At 37.2% G+C, this 11,476-nt stretch overlaps 3 protein-coding genes across 4 annotated transcripts; all 3 read right to left on the reverse strand.

Moving 5' to 3' along the window:
• Nucleotides 1-135: 135 nt before the first annotated feature.
• LOC140879300 (nicotinamide adenine dinucleotide transporter 1, chloroplastic) lies at nucleotides 136-4,484 on the reverse strand. Its single transcript, XM_073282977.1, has 9 exons — nucleotides 3,005-4,484; nucleotides 2,563-2,658; nucleotides 2,166-2,272; nucleotides 1,976-2,024; nucleotides 1,749-1,858; nucleotides 1,127-1,221; nucleotides 938-1,026; nucleotides 764-858; nucleotides 136-662 (listed from the first exon to the last, which is right to left on the reverse strand). The coding sequence occupies exons 1-9, from the start codon at nucleotides 3,072-3,074 to the stop codon at nucleotides 441-443; spliced, it is 933 nt and encodes a 310-aa protein (XP_073139078.1). The 5' UTR covers nucleotides 3,075-4,484; the 3' UTR covers nucleotides 136-440.
• Nucleotides 4,485-4,638: 154 nt separating this feature from the next.
• LOC140879306 (protein DEHYDRATION-INDUCED 19-like) lies at nucleotides 4,639-6,411 on the reverse strand. Its single transcript, XM_073282984.1, has 5 exons — nucleotides 6,254-6,411; nucleotides 6,004-6,167; nucleotides 5,612-5,689; nucleotides 5,086-5,348; nucleotides 4,639-4,900 (listed from the first exon to the last, which is right to left on the reverse strand). Exons 1-5 carry the CDS (start codon nucleotides 6,315-6,317, stop codon nucleotides 4,804-4,806), a joined length of 666 nt encoding a protein of 221 aa, XP_073139085.1. The 5' UTR covers nucleotides 6,318-6,411; the 3' UTR covers nucleotides 4,639-4,803.
• A 2,056-nt stretch (nucleotides 6,412-8,467) lies between these two features.
• On the reverse strand, nucleotides 8,468-11,476 carry LOC140873950 (probable galacturonosyltransferase-like 7). 2 transcript variants are annotated; one of them, XM_073277239.1, is made up of 2 exons: nucleotides 9,854-11,476; nucleotides 8,468-9,178 (listed from the first exon to the last, which is right to left on the reverse strand). In XM_073277239.1, the coding sequence occupies exon 1, from the start codon at nucleotides 10,960-10,962 to the stop codon at nucleotides 9,880-9,882; it is 1,083 nt and encodes a 360-aa protein (XP_073133340.1). In that variant the 5' UTR covers nucleotides 10,963-11,476; the 3' UTR covers nucleotides 8,468-9,178; nucleotides 9,854-9,879. The 2 variants fall into 2 exon arrangements, with proteins under 2 accessions (XP_073133340.1, XP_073133335.1); XM_073277234.1 differs by lacking the exon at nucleotides 8,468-9,178 and adding an exon at nucleotides 9,203-9,604.

An 11,476-nucleotide genomic window follows, 5' to 3' on the forward strand; every position in this document is an offset into this window, starting at 1 on the left:
ATTATTCATGGGCTTCCGGAATTCATTTAGCCGAAAGAGTGACACGACAAATGTTATTTTAGAGTATGTCATGAACGCTACTGTCATCAAGGCCAAATGGGTCATGGCTTTACACCGCAACTGAGCAGCAGCATGTACTGTTCAAAACTCTCATATATTATTACGCAAAAGAGATCAACAAAAGAACGACTGCAAATGACATAACCTGACATCAGTTATGACGTCTTACAACGATACAAAACAAATCTTAACTCACACATGCATAAGTATATCTGTAACAAAATCCGTAATCGGGAATATCCGTGATACAATTTTACCATTATCATTGAAGTCAAAATATTTGCTCTCAGAGCTGTAGGAATACAGAATCCATCAAGAAAATTTTATAGCTTACGAGCTAAAATGTCGATCATGAATGCTGACCTGTGATTTCACAATGATCAAGGATCGGGAGGGGATACATTAACAAGGAAGCGGTGAATCATTTCAAAACTTGTGAACGTGATCACAGCTGCTGGTGTCGTTCGGAGGAGGTTGGTAGCACAACCTCGATAAAAACCAGGTATTCCATCTTGCTGGAAGACTTTCTTGATGCAGTCAACAACACCAGAGTACCGCTTTTCAGAGTGGTGCCCTTGGTCCTGAAGCCTCGACCGCACGACCTGCATTCAGCAACGATGATTCATTTCAGGAATTTCTTCAATATTCAAAGATGTGCCGGTTAAATTCTCATAAAGTTGAAAGCAAATATTTGATCTCACACCTCATGTGGATATGTCAACGTGGACGCAAATATTTTAGAAACTGATGAAGCCACTGCGACGTTGCTTGCACTAAGTTTATCCATCGTCGTATTATCTACAATCATCAGAATAAATTAAAGAACAGAAACATGAAAAGGGCGTTTTGAGGAGAGAATTTGGGACTATTTAAGTACCACGATCAGCCAAGTAATATTTTATCTTCTCATACGTTGGAAATTGAATTGCAACATGACTAATACCAGCCAAAGCCGGCACAAGACCACTGCAAACCACACGTCAACATTACGTTATTAAGTGAATTATATTTAAAAGAAATTAATAAACAGAATCATCCATGAGATGCTGTGAAACGATCAACTAACCTGTATAATCCTCGAATACCCTCCTCATGTGCAATTCTTCTCAAGGCAGACAGTGTGCTCCTATATAGCACCAAACCTCTTCTCATTTCTTGTGTCTGCAGAAGCGAAATTAGTAGTGATTAAACCATATCTAATCATGAGATATAAAACATTGACACCAAGGATTTGTGTTTTGAGTGCTCATAATGTTTGAAGTTTGAACCGGTAGGCTGTAGCGGTATTGGATTTAAATATCATCATCAGACAAACTTAGTAAAAACTAGTAAGGAATTCAAATGTAATCATCACACAAATCACAAATGAATAACAATATTCATTTGAATGGAAGTTTTTTAAGTTCAATAAAATCTAATGTTACCATAAATTCGAGTCAATAAATTTAAAAGAAACAAATTAAACTGAACAAACCAATTCAAAGTCCAACATACTTCATACATGTGCACACCATGTTTCGATTAAATCAAGAGTTCTATGGTCAAACAATAAACCAAAACAAAAAATAAGTCTATAATTTCCTTGCTTCAGGCCAGAAGTTAGCTTAGTCCCCATGCTAACCATATTGCCAGCGAAATAACATATAATATTCCACATCCAAATGGATGGGATGTCACAATTAACATACTTGAAATCTTGTCTTAACAACCCAAAGAGGATTTGTTGCAATTGTGGTCGCAGCTCCAGCACCAGAAGCAGCCAACATATTAGCACCAACTGAGAGATGATGATTTACATCTATAATTCCAGAAACATAAGGTTAAGGTACACTCAACAACACCACACAACGGGAAAAAAAAATCAACATCCATTATATTAGTAACATGATATAAAATAAATCAATGATGAACTCACCGTCAGCACCAAGAAAACTTTTTAGTTGCTCATAAATTGTGAAATACACCTGGGAGAAATCAACAGAAACGCAATTCATAATTGATATTGATCGCCTTCTTGGACAGGAGAGAAAGACTTACTCCAATTTCACAAGGAACCATGCTAACAACCACCCTAGTAAAAAAACATAACGAAATGAATGACTTACTGCCCAATTCGGAAGCAATGCAAGCACCGTGGGAGAGAGTCCACGGTACATACCACGAAAGCCCTCCTTTTGAAATATGTGTTCCAAACTTCCAACTATAAGACTACCTGGCCGATAAATAATAAACAACAATCACCATAATTAAATCTCGTGTGAAACCATTCTTAAAGACAGAATAAACCACTTCCAAAAGAAAGCAGGCAAGAAAAAATAAGAAGACAAACATTCCTGGCCACCAAAACTAAAAACTAGATGGCAGAGCACTCACACTTGATATTATTAAGTTTGAAATAACAATACTATAAGCATATTCATATCAAAATTTCATGTTAGATCCAAAAGTCAATGGACCATCTGCAAAAGAAATGAATAAAAATAGCATTAAGTGTTTTCTAACCTTTGACATTAGCATTAGAAAGCTGTGGCAGCCCATGGACCTGAAACCTAGTCTTGATAACATCTAATGGACACACAAAAGTAGCTGCAATCACTCCTGCACCATTATTGAACTTAATCACATCAGATCATCGCCAATTACTTCATTTTGTCACTTTCATCATACGAAGAAAAGTGATGTTAAACATGTCATATCAGGAACCTACAAACATGGCACACCCACAAGTTTTCCGTACTGGGCAACAGAAGATAGGCAAAAGAAATACACATAATTCGCTAAAATTAATACCAGGAAAATATGTGGCAGAAAGTTGAAACTTATGAACTTGGTATTTTTTTGTGTGTGTGTGTGTTTTTTTTTTTTTCAATTTTCATTTACCAAGCACATGCACACTATCGGAAGTTGAAGACGATTAAAAAAAAGGTACTTGTAGAAACTTTACCAGCTGCAGCACCGGCACCAGCATTACAAAGAAGGCCCTTGGGACTAGGGCCGTGAGCATGTGTGGCCATAGTGAAATCTACAGTAATCAGAAAAAAAATTTAAAACAGTAAAAACAAAATCAACTGCTTGACTGGTGGCGATGGCGGAGTCCTCTCTCAGGAGAACGATCGGCGAGGGCAACCGTAGCATGGCCAATCCGTACAGCTCAAATAGACCAAATCAACGACCCTTCCTCGACGGTGAAAACAATTCTTATTCGATATATATTTAAAAAAAAAAAAAAATCAACCCCCCAATAGCTAACAAAAATTCTAGGGTTTCTTGACGGGGAAAAAAATCAAAAGAAGGAGCAAGCAAGATTCTGACGAACGTGAAATGTTTGGGCTATTGATCCCCCCTTCTTTGGGGGGAGCGGGCTATTGAATCTGAATCTGAATCTGAATCTGAATCAGAATCAGGAAGAAGATGGAACTGGTGCGGGTGAAGATAAAACACAAGAGGATCAAAATTACGATGGATTCGGTCACTAAACACTATCACTTCGAATTAAACAATATCCATTCATCCTTTTGTCTTCTTTTTTTTTTTTTTTAATTTGCCATAAAAATAAAAATAAAAAATTCTGCTTCATGTTGTCTATTTAAAAAAAAATTGTTTTTACAAATTACGTACCAATATATAAATTAAAATTAAATTACATGAGAATGATATTCAAATTTTGTTTTCATCCAGAGTTGTAGTTTGATCACTATAGAGCAGCCCATATTTAGTTAATTAAGCATGAAAAGTAAGTTATATCAATCAAAGTTAAAATAAGACAATTCAGAAAATAAATAAATTTTGATAAGCTTGTTTCCAATTAACACGATATGCATGTTTACTGGCAGAATTATAGATCACATTTCTTGAAACATTGATGTTATTATAAAGACAGGTCAGGTCAGGGATGGCATAGAACTATGAAGTTAGGAGTAAGGACAAACTAACGATTTTCGAACGTGATTAATTCATATAAAACATTCTCTTTTATTAATTATTAGATTAGACTGCACCGACATGAGGCAATCATTATTTGAAATCGCCAAAAAATTTGATTTGCAGGAGTAGTAATCAATATTTGAAGCGTGGATAATGATTATGATGTTATCAATCAATTATATTGTATGCAATGCACTCTACATATATGTGATATCTTAGATCTATGAGGTTGGTATATGATGAATGTTATCTTCCATCAACTTATGGAGTTGACACACATACACTACTCAACAAGTGTTATTTACAGTAATCTTTCCCCAACGATATAATTATAAACAAACACACATCCGCATTATTACACACACACACACACTTCCCATCGTATGTTCACCTTCCCTAATCCCCTGTATGATCAGTATTTTTATTCAACTTTTCATCATTTCTAAAAATAAACTTATCACTTGAAACAAAACATAACTACTCAAGTTCTAACCATAAGATGACTTGACAAAAAATATAATCAAACATTTTCCAGTTCCGGCTTCTAAAAATTAATTGCTAGAAAATATTTTCAAAAAATACTGCAAACATAATCAATTGTCATCAAATAAATACATAAAAGATTAATGATCAGACCAAAAATATCAGAGAGGATAACATAAAACACACAAATAAACTATTACCTATAATAACAGTAACTACATTGTCATTCAAATCATCCATATTTATACATGTGTGCGTGTAAGTAAAATATAAGCTAATGTTGTTTGTGTAGCCGGGATCGAGCTCGATCGGCTTTTTCTGTCAATAATTTACCATTCATAAGTCATCAAGAATGGTAGATAACACTAATCCTTGTATGAAATCGCATCTCATCCTCCCGTCATTCCTGTCTGTGGACACAGATGGCAGCATTCTGCAACAAAGATGGATGGGAAGGGTGTCAAGAAAATTTGAAGCAGCACTAAAAAAAATTTCTTTTACTTGTTAAATTGCTACCAAAAAATTTGGATTCGTCTAGACAAAAGGATATACACTCTCCACACTTCAATTTGAACTGGGAGTGTATAATGAAAATCTGACACAGCCATGGCTAGGTACCTTTCTGAAGAATCATCATCAGAGCTTTTCGTCGTTAATAAGCTCGTCTCAGTTGAAGAACCCGCTTGAGCTGTTTGAGGTCGATAAGCAGTGTGTGGGTTATTGACAAATGACAACAGCATAGAATCAGCTGTCGCCTCAGAGTATGAAACGACACGAGGGGACTCCTTGATAAAACACAAATGTTTCTCTTGCAACTCTTTCCTTAACAAGAAAACTGCTGTACGAGAGCGGCCACTGCCATGTTTCTTATTACAGAGTGCGTACGAATAGGTCAAGGAAATAGTAGACACACATCAAGATCATGATCATGCATAGTTTATGCACAAAAAAACAACATATGTCCTAAGATGATGAGCAGGAGTCTTACTCTCAATAGTTGGTTGTTTAAAGTTTCACTAATTGCATACCACTCGTATATTTTTTTATAAGACTTTTGCATGCCACTCGTATAATGCTTACTTAATAAACAACATAAACATAAATTTGGCAATTAATCACAATGTGAGGATTTTACAAAGGATATCTTTAAAATATTCTCGTGCTGGACTATTACGTGTGAGGCCATGTTTATGGTCACCTTCGAAGCACAAACAGGACAAATCTGCATAAGACGTAACTATATATGATTAAAACACAGAATAGTTTACAAGCAAGCAGAATTTCATATGACTCACTAAACAGTTTTAATAGACTATCCTTTCCAGCTCTGTTGCCAATCAAATGCAACAATCCTATGGTTGATCAAGAGGAGACAACCTCAATAAAAAAAATAAAAATAAAAAGTTGAGCTCAAAACCTCAAATGGACACTAATTCTCACGGCCCACCATTAATACTTCACCGGATTCTTAATTATCAGGCTTCTGATTCTTAAAAAGAAAAAGAAAAAGAAAAAGAAGGTTAGAAAGGAAAATACCCCGGGTTTAACCTCCAATCGGTGGTCGAGGTCAATGTGGCAGCACAATCCAAGAACATCAAAATCCTCGGAGCAAAACGGGCAAGCCAATTCATCTGATTTTCCTTGGTTGACTTCCTCGTTAGCGTAATCCCCTTCCATCTCTTGCTCCTCACTGTAGTTATCTAAAAAAAAAAAAAAAAAGATAAATCAGAAAACGAAGAAGATGTGGTAGAAGCAGCACGAGCGACTCGAGAGAAAGCAAGCGTACCAAAATCATGTGTTGCATAAGACGATAGCGCAGTGAGTAAATCATCATAAAATGGATCACCCATATTGTATTGTATTTGAATGAATGAATTCAGAGTTTTGAGCTTGTAATTAATGGTAGGGTTTTGGATTTCTTGTTTGTTGTGCGTGTTTATATAGTACGGATATGGATGGATTGGGAAAAAATTGCGAGAGAAGGAACCCGATGTTGGATCCGAATACCCGTGGACTGCCGCGTATTTTCAGTCAACTACCGCCACTTTTTCTTCTTCACCACCTAAGCTGACCATTTCAATACGTACATAAATTATTGTTATTCAAAATTAAATTTGTTTCTCAACAAATACAAAACCATCGATATTTTGATGGTCAAATGATACAATCATGTTTAGGGGTGTTATAAAAACCGAAACCGAACCGATTAAACCGATATTTTTTTAAAAATTAACCGATCAACCGAATAAACCGAACCGACTTTCTGATTTTTTCGGTTTTTTCGGTTTGACCGATATTTTGCTCAATCCTAATCATGTACAAAGTTGATGAGTTCCAATGTCAGTTCACGCAACTTTACGATACATCATTAGTTCATTACTGCATTTTTGTATATCTAACTAAGTTTTAACAATATATACCAACAATAAAGAATCCAACTGAAGATACTTACAAACAAAACAACATAAAAAAAAAAAAAAAAGATGGCTATGAATGTAAATGAGGACGAAACAATTCTAGAAGAACTGCTGGGAAGCATTGTTGGTAGCGAGCATTCATTCCCCATTGAAGTAAACTTTTGTGGGGAACCCATCTCCATGACTCACTTCAATACCCTGTATCTATTTCTTGGTAAAAGATATAACCGATTGTTGAGTACCCGGCACTACCGGATCTTTTCTTGGGTTCGATCTTGATATCTCGATAAGATAACCCGGGTGATCCCGAAAGACTTAGGGGTCTCAAGGACCCGGGTGGTCCAGAGGACCCAGGAGTTCCTAAACACCCGGGTGATTATGGGAGCCCGGGTGAATTACAAAAGCCGGTTATTCAAGGACAGGGTCTGCGAAAGCCGAGAGTAAAGGAGAGCTGATAGGGCACAGACTTTCCATTTTAAAGATCAGGAAGAGGCCACGCCTATCTTGAGTGTATCAGACTCCTATTACGGACCAAATTATTATCAATCACGTTACAACGGTATGGGTTCTTCCGAAAATTACGGGGTGTCTAATCACACGTGGTGAGTATCCCATCACATTAAATGCTGTCAGTTAACTCATACCATGTAATCATTAATAACCCAGACGATATAAATACTGAGCTTATAAGCCTGGCCAAGGTACGTAATAATCACCTATCACTATTCTCTCGCACACACTCACTTATCCGACCATGGCTTTATCCAATTCAACCGTCGTATACCAATCTGTGATATCGAAAAATGTTTGTTTTGCATCGAAATTATTAAATCAAATAGTTTGAACTTATTTTGAATCGAACTCCAATTTTAATTATTTCGTTTGATAGTTTGTAATTTGCTTGTAAGTTCTAATATTTTATTTTTGTAATATATTTATATATTAAATAAATATATTCCAAACTTTTGGAATATTTATTTTCAAACAATAATTCAAATAACTAACAAACATATTTGAACATTCGAATTGAACTCGATCTCAAATTCTAAATCGAACGGTATTCGAATAAAAAAAGTTTAAATTTATCGAACTCAAATATATGTAGTTTAAACCGATTTCGAACCTTCAAATTTTCTTAATATTTAGCTCAATTCAATTCATTTGGACCTTTTCTGAATGGAAAAGGCTTTCAGGTGATGTATTCTTTTTTTTAGATTAATTAAATAATATATATACATCCCTTAATGTCAGTAATGATTTGAAACACATTCAGCCAACTTTGAAATCTACGTGTACTATCTTGCATTTTGCATCAATCTTATATTCACACCTTTTAACATTTTTTTTAAAAAAAAAATTATATACACCTCTCTCAAGATAATATGCCTGCCTTGCAATTATCCTCTTGAATATGTGAGGAAAGTTGCCAGATAACAACATTCAAGTGGGGAAAGTCGTAAGATATAAACCTCACGTGGTATGCATCTAATCTTTAAACTTAGCAGGAATAAGGATATACAAAATTGACACAACACCGCTGGAGATATGTAACTGGATATTTTTGTAATCAGCCTCATTAAGATACATGTAATTATCAAAGACATTTTACTAGATAAAATGATATTTGGTTGAACTTCCTCACAAAACGCAGAAAATAAATTTCTATTGTGACTTGTAAGCCTCATGGAATTGGATTTGCTGTTTGTAAAATTATAAGTTAATGCCCAACATAGTTCATGAGGATGGGATGGCACATGTGGCGAAAGATGCATTCAACTTCTTACCATCGGATGTCCCAACCAAACCAGAGTAGACGGCACATTTGACGCCAAACCATTTCTATTTACATTACACTAGTGGTTCATAAAATCCTACTCTCTGATCAAGTTGGAACATTCATCAATCATCATGTGTTCTGCATGTATTAAAATTGCATACTAATATGTCCATATCTGCTGTCACATTCCACGTTAAAAGATTAAAACTTGTTATACACAAGTAATTTCCCAAGTTCACACTCATAATTTGAAATAAAACACCAGTCATATCACTCCAAATGTCCTTTTCTACTACACACACCAATAACATATTGAGGAAAAATATTCCCAAGACATCTGGCAAACATACACATTTCCAGCTCACAATTCTTTATTTAACCAAAGCATCCCACAACAGCCGGCACCTCCATCATCAGTTTTATCCCTTTTTCATTCTAAAACAGAATACAAACCTAGTAATGCCCGAATCACCTATGTTGTATTCAAAGCCTTCAACTTTCGGTGAACAACATATTTCTGGCATATAACATATTGCTTAGAATTATGCCGTCCCACCACTAATTTTTATTAGACATATCTAAAGACTCAAACTTTTTTACACGCTACAATGTGGGTGGTAACTTTTTAACCACCAATATATATTATATTATATAATGAATGCCCCTACCCACTATTTCGTTCAAGAAAATATTGTTCGTACATCAATAAATATCTCTAATAAGTAAAAACAATTCCCCGAGTGAAGAAGACCCACCAACTAAACCTGAGCTGTCACATATTCCTATACAGTTGTAGGCATGGCAAATTACTAAACTAGACGCAAGTAGGCCGACAGTATCGAGGCCTCCGGATGTTTTTTCAGCACTTTCCAAGCACAATTTAGTCATTTTCAGTCGGAAAGCGACGCTACTTGTAGTTCCTATCAAGCCAGATAATTAATTCCTCCAAGGAAAAGTGAAATTTGCTGTAAAGAAACACTCTTGAACAAATAATGGCCTATTCCTTTTTCTTTTATGCGAATAATAAAATACAAATCCATCGTGACGGGAGGATAATCAGAAATTAAAATAAAGTCAAGGAACTATCGAACAAAATGAAAAAGAAAAAAAAAAAAAACCCAATAAGAATGTTGAAGAAATTATGACAAAAAAAATAAATAAATAATTTAAAACAGTCAATGGAGCAATTTACCGGCTAAAAAGAGTGGCGTTACAGATTCACGTCGAGTGTCTGTACAAATCGTAGGGGGCCCACAAGGAGTCGAGTGGGCAAGGTTGATTAGAGTGTAGCCGGAGCCACGGCTTGCCGCTGCCGCTCCAGTGTAGCAAGCTCACTGGACCGGGGTGAAGGTTCCTGCAGCTCCCGCGCACATTATCCCCTCCCAGGCCGTGCTGATTCCAACGGTGCTCGACGGGTGCCACGTGTCCGGCGAATACAAGCAAGTACGGCGGGAGCGAGCCCAGCTCGTATATCCTGCGCGGGTTCGTCTTCTGTATCTCCATCCACCACTCGATCTGGCGAGTGTACCCCAAGCGCCTCCACTTACCCAGATCTATCACCATCACACCTGTGTTGAAATAACAGGGGCTCCGGCCAGAAAACACGCCGGAGAATCTAGCGTCCAACCAGAAATGCTTCGTGAAATACTTGGTGAAATTGGCGTGGCAATATTCGGGTGCTCCGATAGTCTTCTTCCCCAAACTCGTGTTCCAAAGCTTCCAGATGTCATCTACCAGAACTAGATCGGAATCCAGATAAATGACCCGCTTCACACAGGATTCCAGAAGATCCGCCAGATAATTTCTCGCATAATTCAGGGGCTGCTCAAGCGCTTGCCTCACGGAGCTTGATATCAGGCTCCGGACTCGTTCCGGGTCAAAATAATACACCTTGAATTTCAAGTCGGGGAAGGTGGAACGGACTAGGGTTTTCAGACCCGTTTCTGAAACAAGGAAATGGAAGAAGACAGATTCTGGACACTTGGAATGCTGGAGAATCGAATGGACGGCGGCCAATGAACCTCGCAGATATTCGACATCTAGAGTAATCGCCACGTGAACGAGAGAAGGATCGCAGACGCTGGGACGTTTCCCCAAGGTGGTGGAGTGGCAGTCGTGGGCATTGCGGAAGGGTTGGACTTTGTGAAAGGAGAATTTGGCAGAAGGGTGTGTAGATGTGGGGAATCTGAGGGATGTAATAGCTTCTGCGGGGTGAAAAGATTGCAAGGAAGGAGAAAGTACAACCATAACCATAACAATGGCTGCGGAGAAAAACCCCGAAAATCTCATAATCCACAGCATTTTGGGCGTGTGAACAAATCTGTGAGCCTTTGTCTTTCTCGTTGGTTTACAGCGGAGATGATAGGAGTGAATGGAAGAGACGAGGAACGCTAGGGTTCCTCTAAGGTCCGCCAGAGTGAATGATTCAGTTTCTCATGGACAGATGCTAATCAATGGGAACGAAGCGAAAGTCCAACAATCCATGCACCCACCAATGTGCTGTGCCTTCAATCAAGGGAGGGGAAGAAACCAAGAAATGGGGGCACTCACTCTCTCACTCTGCTCTGTTTCAGGTTTTCCCAAATCAAAATGGAGAAAGGGTTTCTTGTTCTTGCTGGATTTTGTTTTGTTCGGTAGAAATCGACACTTCTTCTGTCATATAAAATTTGATTTTCTGGCACTTGAAATGCACAAAGCAGATAAATCTGTAATTAGTGTGGAAAATAATATTAATATTAATATTCCCACAGAAATTATCATCATCAATCAAATCAAGTATAAAAAGTGGTGGCAGACTTTGGAAAAGCCAGCTGTG

This window comes from Henckelia pumila, chromosome 1 (genome assembly GCF_033568475.1).
Source record: "Henckelia pumila isolate YLH828 chromosome 1, ASM3356847v2, whole genome shotgun sequence".
In the NCBI taxonomy this organism is placed as follows: domain Eukaryota; kingdom Viridiplantae; phylum Streptophyta; class Magnoliopsida; order Lamiales; family Gesneriaceae; genus Henckelia; species Henckelia pumila.

Bases quoted from the DNA above. Each gene is read 5' to 3' on its own strand.
- LOC140879300 (XM_073282977.1), bottom strand. From the start codon at position 3,074: ATGGCCACACATGCTCACGGCCCTAGTCCCAAGGGCCTTCTTTGTAAT. The intron at 2,659-3,004 runs GTAAAGTTTCTA...ATAATGGTGCAG, and splicing joins TGGTGCCGGTGCTGCAGCTG to GAGTGATTGCAGCTACTTTT. The intron at 1,027-1,126 runs GTTAGTTGATCG...TGTGGTTTGCAG, and splicing joins GGTATTCGAGGATTATACAG to TGGTCTTGTGCCGGCTTTGG.
- LOC140879306 (XM_073282984.1), bottom strand. From the start codon at position 6,317: ATGGGTGATCCATTTTATGATGATTTACTCACTGCGCTATCGTCTTAT. The intron at 6,168-6,253 runs GTACGCTTGCTT...TTTTTTTTTTAG, and splicing joins TTATGCAACACATGATTTTG to ATAACTACAGTGAGGAGCAA. The intron at 4,901-5,085 runs GTACCTAGCCAT...TCTTTGTTGCAG, and splicing joins GATGATGATTCTTCAGAAAG to AATGCTGCCATCTGTGTCCA.
- LOC140873950 (XM_073277239.1), bottom strand. From the start codon at position 10,962: ATGCTGTGGATTATGAGATTTTCGGGGTTTTTCTCCGCAGCCATTGTT.